The 12,062-nt window shown below is 39.5% G+C and overlaps 2 protein-coding genes and 1 long non-coding RNA gene across 8 annotated transcripts in view; 1 reads left to right on the top strand and 2 right to left on the bottom strand.

Annotated features, from left to right (window-relative positions):
* Positions 1 to 610: 610 nt before the first annotated feature.
* CRYGS (crystallin gamma S) lies at positions 611 to 7,715 on the bottom strand. Of its 2 annotated transcripts, XM_070790466.1 has the most exons (4): positions 6,679 to 7,715; positions 6,346 to 6,530; positions 1,361 to 1,603; positions 611 to 957 (listed from the first exon to the last, which is right to left on the bottom strand). In XM_070790466.1, the coding sequence occupies exons 2-4, from the start codon at positions 6,364 to 6,366 to the stop codon at positions 685 to 687; spliced, it is 537 nt and encodes a 178-aa protein (XP_070646567.1). In that variant the 5' UTR covers positions 6,367 to 6,530; positions 6,679 to 7,715; the 3' UTR covers positions 611 to 684. The 2 variants fall into 2 exon arrangements, with proteins under 2 accessions (XP_070646567.1, XP_070646570.1); XM_070790469.1 differs by lacking the exon at positions 6,346 to 6,530.
* Positions 2,987 to 12,024, top strand: LOC139183259 (uncharacterized). Its single transcript, XR_011566879.1, has 2 exons — positions 2,987 to 3,473; positions 9,148 to 12,024. It is a non-coding gene; the product is annotated as an uncharacterized lncRNA (long non-coding RNA).
* TBCCD1 (TBCC domain containing 1) overlaps positions 8,049 to 12,062 on the bottom strand; it is a 26,845-nt gene continuing 22,831 nt past the window's right edge. For all 5 annotated transcript variants that reach the window (XM_070790419.1, XM_019958435.2, XM_019958429.2 and 2 more), the window contains exon 8: positions 8,049 to 8,768. The gene's annotated coding sequence lies outside the window, so the exon portion shown is untranslated. The remainder of the gene's footprint in view (positions 8,769 to 12,062) is intronic.

Raw genomic sequence — 12,062 nt, 5'->3', positions numbered from 1 at the left:
GAGTTCTATTATTTTCAAGTAACAGCCCTGTTTTCACTGCCTATTTTTGATAGGTGTGCTAGCTCAAGCAGAACTTTGGGAGGCCCTGTCCTTCCTAGCTTTTCAGTTTCTCATGGTCTTACATTATGCACAGAGATCCCCAGCCAATGTGTTGAATGAAAGAGTTAGAAATAAAAAGCACAAGGGCTTTGGAAATATAAATGTCCTGTACCAAACCCAGGTTCCTCCATTCACCAGATGGTATATTTGGGCAACTTTTGAACTTCTCTAGGCCTCAATTTATTTATTTGTGAAATGCAATTAGACACTGCCCCCTACCCCCTCACTTATAGGGCTGTTGTGAAGAGAAATGGGAAAATGAAGGCACACAATAACCGGCAGCTATGATGACTGTACCTGGTGAATTAACATAGACCTTAAGCAACAAGGGCCACCATGTGGCAGTAAGATTGTCTATCCTTTCAATGCAATCCTATTTTGGTTGGCACAAAGACACAGAACGGTAACCTGAAGAGGGAGTTGCTTTATGTGACTGCGTGCTGTGGAGGGCACTACTTGACTGGTCCCTGTTTAAGGTGTTTAAAGAGAGGCGTCACAGTAAACAGCGGAATGCATGCCAATTGTTTTATTTATAATGCTTATTTGGATGACAAGGCCAGCCAGCGTTTGGCCGCATCTGTATCATCACTCCACAATGCGGCGGAAAGACTGGACAGCTGGGGAAGCTGCACCCCAGTCGACGGGCTTCCGGTACTCCTTCTTGTCCAGCAGGTACTGCCTGCCTCGGTAGTTGGGCAGCTCATAGAAGATCCAGGCGCCCTCCAGCACCTTACAGGAGTGGACCTCCCGCATGTGGAACTGCTCCATGATGGAAGGGCAGTCTTCCGTGGTCTCATGCATCTGACCATTAAAATCCCCTTTCTCAAAGATCTGAAGCTTATACTGGCCTCCACTAGACTGAAAAACAAAAAACAAAAAAACACAGAAAACAAGGGGAAAAGAACAGCAACTGTTACGGAAATGAACAGCAGGCTAGGAACTCAGAGAAGAGAGCAGTTCAGGACCCACCATCTTGAAAGCGAGATGATCTGAACTCCCATCCCAACTGTGTACTGACTAAAACAGCTGACGTTCAGTAAGGAAAACTTTATTCCTTAAAATATATAAGGGGTAAAGAAAGTGGAAATAAATCGTGTGGTCTTATGATGAACTGATCTAACACTTGACTGAAGTCTCAGCAGCCAACAAGAGACAACCACCCATTAAGAGGTAGGAAAATCTTAAGAAAACTCCTTTACATAAAAGCCTAAAGGGGTGGAAGGGGAAGGAGAGAGAGAGAGTCCACCACCTCCAGACTCACCAGGTGAACAGCCCTGCAGGAGCTGAGGCGGTCGTTGAGGCCCATCCAGTGCTGGTACTCAGGATACTCGCCCCGGGGTAGGATGTACATGTACCCAGCAAAATTGGGCCTTTCATACACAGCCCAGGTGCCTCCTTCCACTCTGATGGAGTTGCAGCGGCTCAGGTACATGTGGAAATCTGCACAGTCGCAATCGCTGTCATAGTGGCGGCCTTGAAAGTTTTTGTCTTCAAAGAAAGTAATCTGGAGTACAGGGCAAACGAAGAAAGGACTGAGGGGTGAGGTGGCTGCGCTTACAGAAAAATGAAAATTAAGGGCATATTTCCCACTTTAAGAATTCCTTTTCCCTCCATTTTGAGGAGAGAAATATATAGTTCTACTGTACCTCACATCTGCCTTCTGGCAGACAACTTTGGTTGTCAGCAATAGGAATGAGGACTTTATGAGGGCTTAAGATGAAGCCAAACAAGAGTGCTCTACTATAAGCCATTATTTTCAGACTCAGGTTCATGGCTTCTTCCTCACTCTGCTGCTGCTGCTAAGTCGCTTCAGTCGTGTCCGACTCTGTGCGACCCCGTGCGACCCCATAGATGGCAGCCCACCAGGCTCCCCCATCCCTGGGATTCTCCAGGAAAGAACACTGGAGTGGGTTGCCATTTCCTTCTCCAATGCATGAAAGTGAAAAGTGAAAGAAGTCACTCAGTCATAGCCAACTCTTAGCGACCCCATGGACTGCAGCCTACCAGGCTCCTCCGTCCACGGGATTTTCCAGGCAAGAGTACTGGAGTGGGGTGCCATTGCCTTCTCTGCTTCCTCACTCTACTTACCACATTATGTAATACATTTTTCACTTTTTTATCTGTCTCTCCCACCGAGACTTCTTTCAAGGCCAAGGATCAAGCCTTATTTAAGCTATGGATTCCTATGCCCAGAACTGGACAAAACCCTCAACAAAGGCTGGAAGAAGATGAGTGAGTTCCATATATAGAAATTCATTTTAGATGATAAGAAATATAAAAAGAAAAACAAAACATAAACTTTAGCTTAAGAACTTTAGATAATATAGAATATACAGATATGAAGATATAAGTTTTGTACTATTATGTTGTTGCCAATAGAGTCATTGCAAAGTAACAAAACGACAAGGCAAGAATATTCTTTGCTTCAAGCTCTTATCAAGTTGCACCACAATCCTCAGGGTAATCCTCCAAGGCCTGTGACAGCACTGGGAAATATGCAGCCCTGGGAAACAGGGAAATACTATGCCTGGGTGGAGAGCTGCAGCTCTACAATCAGCCCTGCTATTTTAATCAAGCCATCGCTCCAGGCTGCAGCTTCTCATTGGTCAAATAAAAGGATTGGACTGGAGTTGAAGCCCTGGCTGTAAAATAAAACTTCTCTCTTTGAATTAGGCAGTCGAGTTCCCAGGAAGTCCCAGGGCTTCATGACGCAGTTTCTGAAAACCACTAGACCAAATGGACCACAGAGTTTGTCCCTTCTGATTCTATGATTCCACACCCATGATCATTGCCAGGTTATACGCCAACTGAAATCACAGGTGTCATTCCCTGATGCTGTGCTGCCACCTGGTGGCTAACATGCTTTATCAGTTTAGAAGGAGGAAAAACCAGGTCAGCCATTTTAGATGACCGCAGCAGAGCCAGTTAAGAGTCTGGAGAGGACTTTTGAAGAGAGGATCTCTGGGGTGAGGGTTGAAGGATAAGGAAGGGTTTTCTAGAGGCAGAGGGAAAAGGACAGCTCGTTTAAAGGAATAAAGCAGTGAAAGAACATGGCCCACCATAGAGTAGGGACAAGTACTTCACTAAGCCTGGTGCAGACTGAGCACGTGGTGAAGACTTAGGAAATAAAGCCAGAAGTGACCCAGAAGCCATGCTAGAATAATGTAGCAGCTTGTGCCTACAAATAGCTGACTGCTATGGTGGAGTTGAGAGCTGCTGAGGACCAACCAAAGGCAATAGCGACATGAATGACACTGAGGAGACAGTCACAGAAACGAGGATCTGGTGACTAGCCAGATGCAGGGGCTGAAGGAGAGGAAGAAACCAAGAATGACTTGCAGCTGGGCGTAACACCGCATTCTTTTCTACCCCAGGTGAGTCTTTCTGGATGGGAACCTACTAATAGTTTTTTCCTTCCACTGTAAACTGTCCCCTCCCACCCCTTCCGTTTCTCTCTTCTCTTTCCTGTTCCCTAAAAGCTTCCTTACCCTTCCCACCCCTAAATCATATACTCCACCCCCTTTTGCCCCTTCCCACATTCATCTCTTCCTGCTCCCTTTTCCATTTTAGCATAAGACAGGTTTAGAGATATGTGGTACCCCAGTTTACAGATGAGAAAACAAAATTGCAACACCACTCGTTAAATCTAGGTAACACTGTCCACTGCAGAGTTGTTCTGAGGGTCTGATGGCACAGTGCCAGTAAAGCAGTTTTAATAGCTGCCTCATGACTGCCAATAAAGTTTTTCTACATTGGTGACAGATAAAGAAGTTAAATGACTTGCCTACGGTCACTAGCTAGTTACAAGTTGGTTGTGGACAGCAGCGCAAACTTCTGGCCAGTAGTCAGTGGTTACTTCTCCCTCTGTTGTCTTTCTACTTGCCCAGCTGGCTCTGTTCAACATATGCCATTTACTCTTAGAAATGGAGCAAGACTGATCCTGAATCTGACAGGATTTTCCCAAAACCTGTGGTGAGATCTTTAGGAAAATCAAGGTAACCTAAGAATGGATAGCTTCTGAACTCCTTAATTCAACTGACCTTTGGTTTTTGGCCAACTATTCACCAAGTAAGATGTTCTACAAGGGATATGCCATGGGAAATTAATCTTTCTTCCTTGTTTCTCACACTTACTACCTTCTGCACACTTACGTGGCTGACTTCAGTATATGAACAGTAGAAACCTGTATAATTTTTTGCTTGCTGTTCACCTTCCCAGCAGACCAGCCAACCACCCCAAGGTTGAAACAAAGCACGAGTATTGCCATAGTGCCATTACTGAGCTCCAGGGCCAAGCTGTTCTTTTAGTTGGAGACCTTCCGAATCTTAGGACCTAGAGAATGGTGCACCTCTACTCAATTTCAGTTTGTAGAAGGACCATCTACTTTATAAATATATAAATCCACTTTATAGTCAGCTGAGAGGTTGGACAAAAAAAGATGTTGAGAAGGCTAAGAAATGTGCAGATTTTCCTAAAAGTTATTACAAAATCCCTCCAATTGTCAATTAAAAAAACAAACAGCCTGCTAATCCAATACAGAAGAGGGGAAAATGTCTTGAGTATTCTACAGATAACAAAAACAAACAGAAAAATTGCTTTTGCCCAGCCCATAACTCCTCGGATTAAACTGCTAGTAAGATAGTGAGAAAGGAAGAAGCAATAAGAGTAAGAGACAAATTACTATCCCCTTTGACCTAGCAAGTAAGTTTTGACTAAGTGAATAAACCAGCTACGAGGAATAAGAGTACTCCCACGCTGGAAATCATTGAAAGTGGGAGTTATTCTATAATAGCCTTCCTTCCACGCATGTGGATAGCCCACTAAAGATTTCAGATTCTCTTTAGTGGATTTTCATGGCATATTTTTCAAAAATCTCAGAGCACTAAAGACATTGTCTCATTTTTCCTCCCCAAACCTTCTGGATGCAACTATGACTATTCGTTCTATTTTCCAAATTGGGGGAAAAAAAAAATCAGGCACTAACCAATTATGGAACAAGTTAACAGGTGCCTCCTGAAAAAATACAATGGGAAGTGCCTGACATGGCCGATGTAGCTTTCATGCCAAGGCGCTAGTCTAAATCTAAACATGAGAAAACAATCAGAAAGATTCAGATTTCAGTACTCTTTATAAGACATCTGGGTTTGGAGTTTGAAAAATGTCAGTATCTCAAAGAACAACAATAAAAATAGGGGGGACTGTTCTATATTAAAGAGGCTAAAAAATGTTAAAGAAACTTGACAACCAAATGAAATGCATGGTCCTTGACTGGATCGCACATCAACCAGCCATGAAGCATTTTTGCGGGGAGCACTTGGAGAAAATGTGAATATAGTCTGAATATTAGGTATTATGTTTTGCTAAGGATATCATGTTTATACAGGGAATGCCCTTGTTTTTAGGATATGCCTAAACACTTAAGGCAAAGTATAATGAAGTCTGCTATTTATTTTCAAATCATTTAGTAAAAAGAGAGACAGAGAAACTAGATATGGCAAAGTGTAAACAATTGGAAATTTAAGTAAAGGACAGACAAGTATTCTTTCACCATTTCTTATTAAGATTCAGTGGGTTTGAACATTTTCAAAGTAAAACATTGGGGGAAAACCAGGCACCAGAGGCTTTCTTTAGACCTATAGTCAGTGAAGAATTAAAAAGAGAAGGAAGATATATTCCCTCATTCACAAAGAGAATCAATTTCCAGTCCAACAATTATGAATCAAATATTTTAGAGGCAATTTTCCTGATCTAAGTCAGCAATTTATTTAGGGAACAGGATAAGAGTAGCTGCTGAATGAAGGGGAGATGTAGGATTTAATTCACCTGATTGGTCCACCCACTTTGGCTACTTAGAATATTAATGGTTGAGGCTAAATTTCACAAGACAAAATTTTAATTGAATACTGAAAGTTTTCTACTCCACATAATCCTCTTATCTGCACATCTTATTCCTGTGGAAATTCAAAGATCAGTTGCTAGAAGGCAGAAACCATGATGATACTTACACATTACCTACCTGTACAGTATTCAACATAGCACCACACATGAAGATAAAACCCTTAATAAATTATTTGGTAATTGCTGGAATTGAAAATATAATAAGAATTCCTTCATCTTTTCTTCAACCATCCCAGCCTTCTAACTATCACACTCACCTCCAGGTAAAGAAGCAAAATGTTTCTTTCAATGTATCATTACGTGAAAAGAAACTGGGTAGGCTAGAAATCAGCGTGACCATTTACTTACTTTGGTTCCAGCTTTAGACATGTTTGGTGCATAGACTGGTTTCCCCAGTGCTGAAATCCAGGAATGGCTAGAGAGTTACAGGCACAGAGACATTTATACTGGGCTGGTTTCAAATCAAACATTTGCTTAGTCATGAGAATAGGATCCAAAAATTGAGTCAGTCATTTAGAGGCTATTGATGGTTTCTAGAAAAACAATCGGGATTATGAAATAAAGGAAAGCTTCAGTACCCTCTTAATGCTTACCAAGCCTTGCTGTATTATAGACTGCTGAGTCAAGACACCAAAACCCAGCCAAATTTTTCAAAATTAAAAACAAAGAAGATCCTCTTACCTGGGCAATTTGGTTTTTTAGCAAGCAGCCACCTTGAAACCCCCAATATCTTTTTTTTTTTTACTTCAACAGAGCTTGTAGGAGATGAGTTGAAAAACCACACTCTAATTCTGAACGGAAGTAAAACATGTTCCAAAGCAATGAAACTGACATGTCAACTAATGGCAGGGCGTGGTACTGTGTTTGGAGGGAAAGTCAACACAAGTGGCGTTTTAGGCATGACTAGAAAAACTGTAATATACACTGTATATTAGGTACTACTATTGCGCCATTGTTACAACTTCCTGAATTTAATTATATGTACCATGATTATGTAAAAGAATGTCTGGTTTTAGGAAATACATACTAACGTATTTAGGAGTTAAGGTCCCAGATGTGGGGAACCTATCCTTAAACTGTTGAGCAAAAATAGAATAGTAACACTACGTAGAGGGTGGTTAAGTGAATACGTGTGTGTGTTAGTCACTCGGTCGTGTCCGATTCTTTGTGACCCCATGGACTCCTCTGTCCATAAGGCAAGAATCCTGGAGTGGATTGCTATTTCCTTCTCCAAAAGTGAATGTAGCAAAATGTTAACAATTGGTCAACCCAGACAAAGGGCATGTGGGAATTCACACTCCTGCCAACTGTCCTTTAAGTCTGACATTTTTTCCCACACACACACATACATACAAAAGTTCTAGTCCACAAGAAAGGGTGCTACGGTATGTAGCCCAAGAAGTAGAAAGTTACTGTGGAAATCCTGCATCACAAAGGTTTAGCTAAGCCTGACCTGCCGCCTGCTAGGTGGCATTTCTCTGCCATTCTATCATCTTAGAACCCGTGTAGAGAACAGTTTTTGGCATTTAATATACCTCTGATTTTATGAATAAGATTACATCTCACGTAAACTCAAACAACAAATCAAGTCTTCTCCATTTTAATTTTCCTGGTCAAATATACTCTTCTTAAAAGTTCTACTTCCTCATCTTTACACTAATAAAGACTCCAGCAAATATTTTTATAAATGGGATGCCCCCAGATATATTATGGTTAGTTCAGAAAATGACAAATGTGCCTTGATATGAAGCTTGTTGGGTTATAAAGTATTAAGTTATGTGCTTAGTATTCTTTAAAGAAAGTATCTAATTAATACCATTAACTTTATTAACCAATAGCAATTTCCAAAACACACTCCTACTACTCCAGTGTTTCTTTATTTGACAATGCTCTGCTTGGTTAAATTTCATCTTAAAAACCGTAATAACTCCAATTAAAACATTCTGAGAGTTAATTTTCACTTTAGAAATAAGAGATTTCTTATCTCTTCACAAGAGATTTAATTTTGTTATAATTACTAATTCACTGACCAAAGAGCATATGAAACAACATTTATCAGCAATCAGATTATTTATTAAACTTTTCCTTTATCTTAAAGAACACAACTCTCCTATCAAATGTAAACTTTATTTTGATATAACATCACAGAATGACTTTGGAAACCTTTCCTAAAGTTAAAACTTTATTTTTTAATCAAAAGGAGAAAATTACTTTTTAGAGTTTTATTGAAAATTTGAAGCAGAAAATGAAAAATAAAAAGTCTACACAATTTCATTGTTGTATACTTTAAGGACTAAAATATCTTTGTATAAAAGCTTTTCTGCTATATTTATATTTATACTCCAAGTCATACTTTCATTTCAATTCTTTTTTAAAAGGCATAGCAATTTCAATTTAAATACTTACAAAGAACTATAAAACTCTTATTTAACTCTAGAAAGGATGAAACCCTTTCATTACACAACTTAAAATGTAAGGTTTACTAAATCAATACTCAAGTCATTTTAATATTAACATGTCTTCATCAACTTTTTCATTTTAGTATCATAAAGTGAGCCTTCTAATATTCTATAAACAATATGTTTATATAATAGAAGTTTAGACTAAAATTCAATGTAAACAATAACAAGTGAAATTGGAAGGAAACATAAAGGTCTTAAATAGGAAGAAAAATCTCCAAAGTTGAGAGCAGCAAGAGCACCTTCCCAGTTTAGTTTCAACGTGTGCACCATCTTCTGTTCATCCACATGTTGCCAGGATCCTGAAAATGACTGGAAAAAAAAAAAAGAAAACAAAACTATAATCACAATTTTCTATCGCCTTCAAGGAAAAATAGGAAAAAACCCTTTTCACAACATCACATAAATCAATCAGATAATAATTTAGAGTGATAAAACTCTAAATTTTTAGTGTGAGTTAAAAGTTAACTACATTCCTGTTTTCTTAGGTTCACATATAGACATAAAGAAAAGAAACTCACATATAGACAAAGTAGTAGGCAGTGGGGATTAGTCTAAAGTAAAATTTTATCCTCTTATAGTTCCCATTTCCTTTGTTTAATCTTCATCAGATTTTCAATTCTTAACTTCACTATTTATTGACTATTGTAAGTGACAGACTTTATTTTCTTGGGCTCCAAAATCACTGCAGATGGTGACTGCAGCCATGAAATTAAAAGACATTTGGTCCTTGGAAGAAAAACTATGACAAACCTAGACAGAATGTTAAAAAGCAGAGACATTACTTTGCTGACAAAGGTCCATCTAGTCAAAGGTATGGTTTTTCCAGTGGTCATGTATGGATGTGAGAGTTGGACTATAAAGAAAGCTGAGCATAAAGACTCTTGAGAGTCTCTTGGACTGCAAGGAGATCTAACCAGTCAATCCTAAAGGAAATCAGTCCTGAATATTCATTGGAAAGACTGATGCTGAAGCTGAAGCTCCAATACTTTGGCCACCTGATGCAAAGAACTGACTCACTGGAAAAGACCCTGATGCTGGGAAAGACTGAAGGCAGGAGGAGAAGGGGACAAGAGAGGATGAGATGGTTGGATGGCATCACTGACTCAATGGATGTGAGTTTGAGCGAGCTCTGGGAGTTGGTGATGGACAGGGAAGCCTGGCGTGCTGCAGTCCATGGGGTTGCAAAGAGTCAGACATGACTGAGCAACTGAAGTATTGTAAAATTCTTTTTTCATAAAAAGTAATACATACTGAAAATATAAACAATGTATAAACAGTAAAGAATATGCTACCCAGCTTTGGAAAACAGTTCAGCAGTTCCTCAAAAAATTAAACATATGGCCTTTCAATTCTACTTCTCTGTATTGTATACTGAAGATAAATAAAAACATATCTCTATACAAAAATTTATACAAGAAAGTACATATAGCAGCATTATTCACAACAGCTAACAAGTGGAAGCAACTCAAATGTCTATCAACTGATGAACAGATAAAGTGTGGTATATCCATATAATGGAATATTAATAGTTGTTGTTTAGTTGCTAAGTCGTGTCTGACTCTTTTGCAACCCCATGGACTGTAGCCCACCAGGCTCCTCTGTCCATGGGATTTCCCAGGCAAGAATACTGGAGTGGGTTGCCATTTCCTTCTCTAGGGGATCTTTCTGACCCAGGGATCACACCCATGTCTCCCATGTCTCCTGCACAGCAGGTGGTTTCTTTGCCACTGAGCCACCAGGGAAGCCCCAGTGGAAGAGTGCTGCTGCTGCTGCTAAGCCGCTTCAGTCGTGTCTGACTCTGTGCGACCCCATGGACGGCAGCCCACCAGGCTCCCCCGTCCCTGGGATTCTCCAGGCAAGAACACTGGAGTGGGTTGCCATTTCCTTCTCCAATGCATGAAAGTGAAAAGTGAAAGGGAAGTCGGTCAGTTGTGTCCGACTCTTAGCGACCCCATGGACTGCAGCCCACCAGGCTCCTCCATCCATGGGATTTTCCAGGCAAGAGTACTGGAGTGGGGTGCCATTGCCTTCTCTGAACAGAACAGTATCCAACCATAAAAAGGAATACTGTCACATGCTATAACACAGATAAACCTTAAAAACATTATGCTAAGTGAAAGAAGCCAGACACAAACGCCACATGTTGCATGATTCCACTTATCAATACCTGAAATGTCCAAAACTGACAAGGCAAGTGACAAAGAGCAGGTTAGAGATTGCCCGGGAACACGGGGCAGAGGAGATATCAGAGTTGGAGGATTTGGGCCTGACTATCAATGTATATGGGCTTTATTTCTAGGGTGATGAAAATGTTCTGGATTTGTTCATGGTGATGGTTGTACAAACTTGTGAATATAATCAAAGCTGGTGAATTCTTCACTTTAAAAAGTGAGTTTTATGGTATGTGAATTATATCTCAATAAAAATTAAGAATAAGTTTTCTCCTACCCTAGACATCCAGTCTCATTCTTCAAACACTCTTAACAATTTCTTTATAACTTTTCAGAAATTTTAAAAGCATATAATTAGTATATAAATATGTGGGATTATCCCTCCTTTTTTTTCTCAAACACACAAGGCAACATTTTACTCCCCTTCTCCCCTTTTACTTTCACTCCACCACAGATCGTTCAAGGTGAACCCCTGTAGACATACTCCACTCTTCTTAAAGATGCACTCCAAGCATGAACGAACTGGTTCATAGGCACCAGCCCTCTACTGAGAAACATTTGGCTTGTTTCCAGCCTACAGCTATTTCAAATAATGCTACAACGAACATTTCTTTTAAACAGATCTTTACATATCTGTAAGCTAAATCTAAGATGTGAAATTACAAAGTCAAAGAATGTGTGCATTTTTAATTCTGATTTTGTCAAACTATCCTCCAAAAAGGTTGCACAAATTTACTTTGCTCAGTGGTAAGTGAAATGTCTTAGTGTTGTAAATTACGTTTTTGACCTATGCCAAGGTGATAGATGAAAAATAGTATCTTACATTTCTAATTTTAGGTGAAAGTGAGCATCTTTATAAGTATCTTTCTGTGAACTACCTACTTATGTCCTTTGTGTTTTTCTATTGTGAGTCTTTAAAGATACTTTCAAATAGCAAAATAAGCTAATTTCTATTAGAAAAAAATACTATGTATTTGGATTAAACAACTTCCAGTAAATGTGTCTGTATCTATGTCCTCTTCTATTGAATCTGCAGGTTTCCTAGAGTTTAGTATTCAAACCTTCATTTGGATTAATTCTAGTTATTTATTAATGCACAATTAACAAAGACTAGCTAAATTAAATGACTAGTATGTGGGTTTACAGGACAGAGGTGAAATGTGTTAGAAAGAGTAAACCTTAAAGCCATATACAGGGAAGTACCGAACAGCTTTGGACTGTGCCAGGCAAGAGACAAAAAAGACAAATTTGGCTATTCTATTTGCTGATAACGCTATAGGTTCTGAATATTCTGGTTGGTCTTCTCAGTATAAAATGTCATAAATATGGGCATTTAAAATTCTGTATATGCTGGTGGGAGCAGTGGAAAAAAATAGCAATGGTTGGTAACGTAACAGTCTGTGTGGTTTTTTTGGGGGGGAGGGCACACATA

This window comes from Bos indicus, chromosome 1, assembly GCF_029378745.1.
Source record: "Bos indicus isolate NIAB-ARS_2022 breed Sahiwal x Tharparkar chromosome 1, NIAB-ARS_B.indTharparkar_mat_pri_1.0, whole genome shotgun sequence".
NCBI lineage: Eukaryota > Metazoa > Chordata > Mammalia > Artiodactyla > Bovidae > Bos > Bos indicus.
The sequence above is the reverse complement of the archived record's forward strand: the minus strand, read 5'-3'. Positions and strand labels throughout refer to the sequence as shown.

Bases quoted from the DNA above. Each gene is read 5' to 3' on its own strand.
- CRYGS (XM_070790466.1), bottom strand. From the start codon at position 6,366: ATGTCTAAAGCTGGAACCAAA. The intron at 1,604-6,345 runs GTAAGTAAATGG...CCTGTACTCCAG, and splicing joins TGTCTAAAGCTGGAACCAAA to ATTACTTTCTTTGAAGACAA. The intron at 958-1,360 runs GTGAGTCTGGAG...TTTGTTTTTCAG, and splicing joins CCTGCAGGGCTGTTCACCTG to TCTAGTGGAGGCCAGTATAA.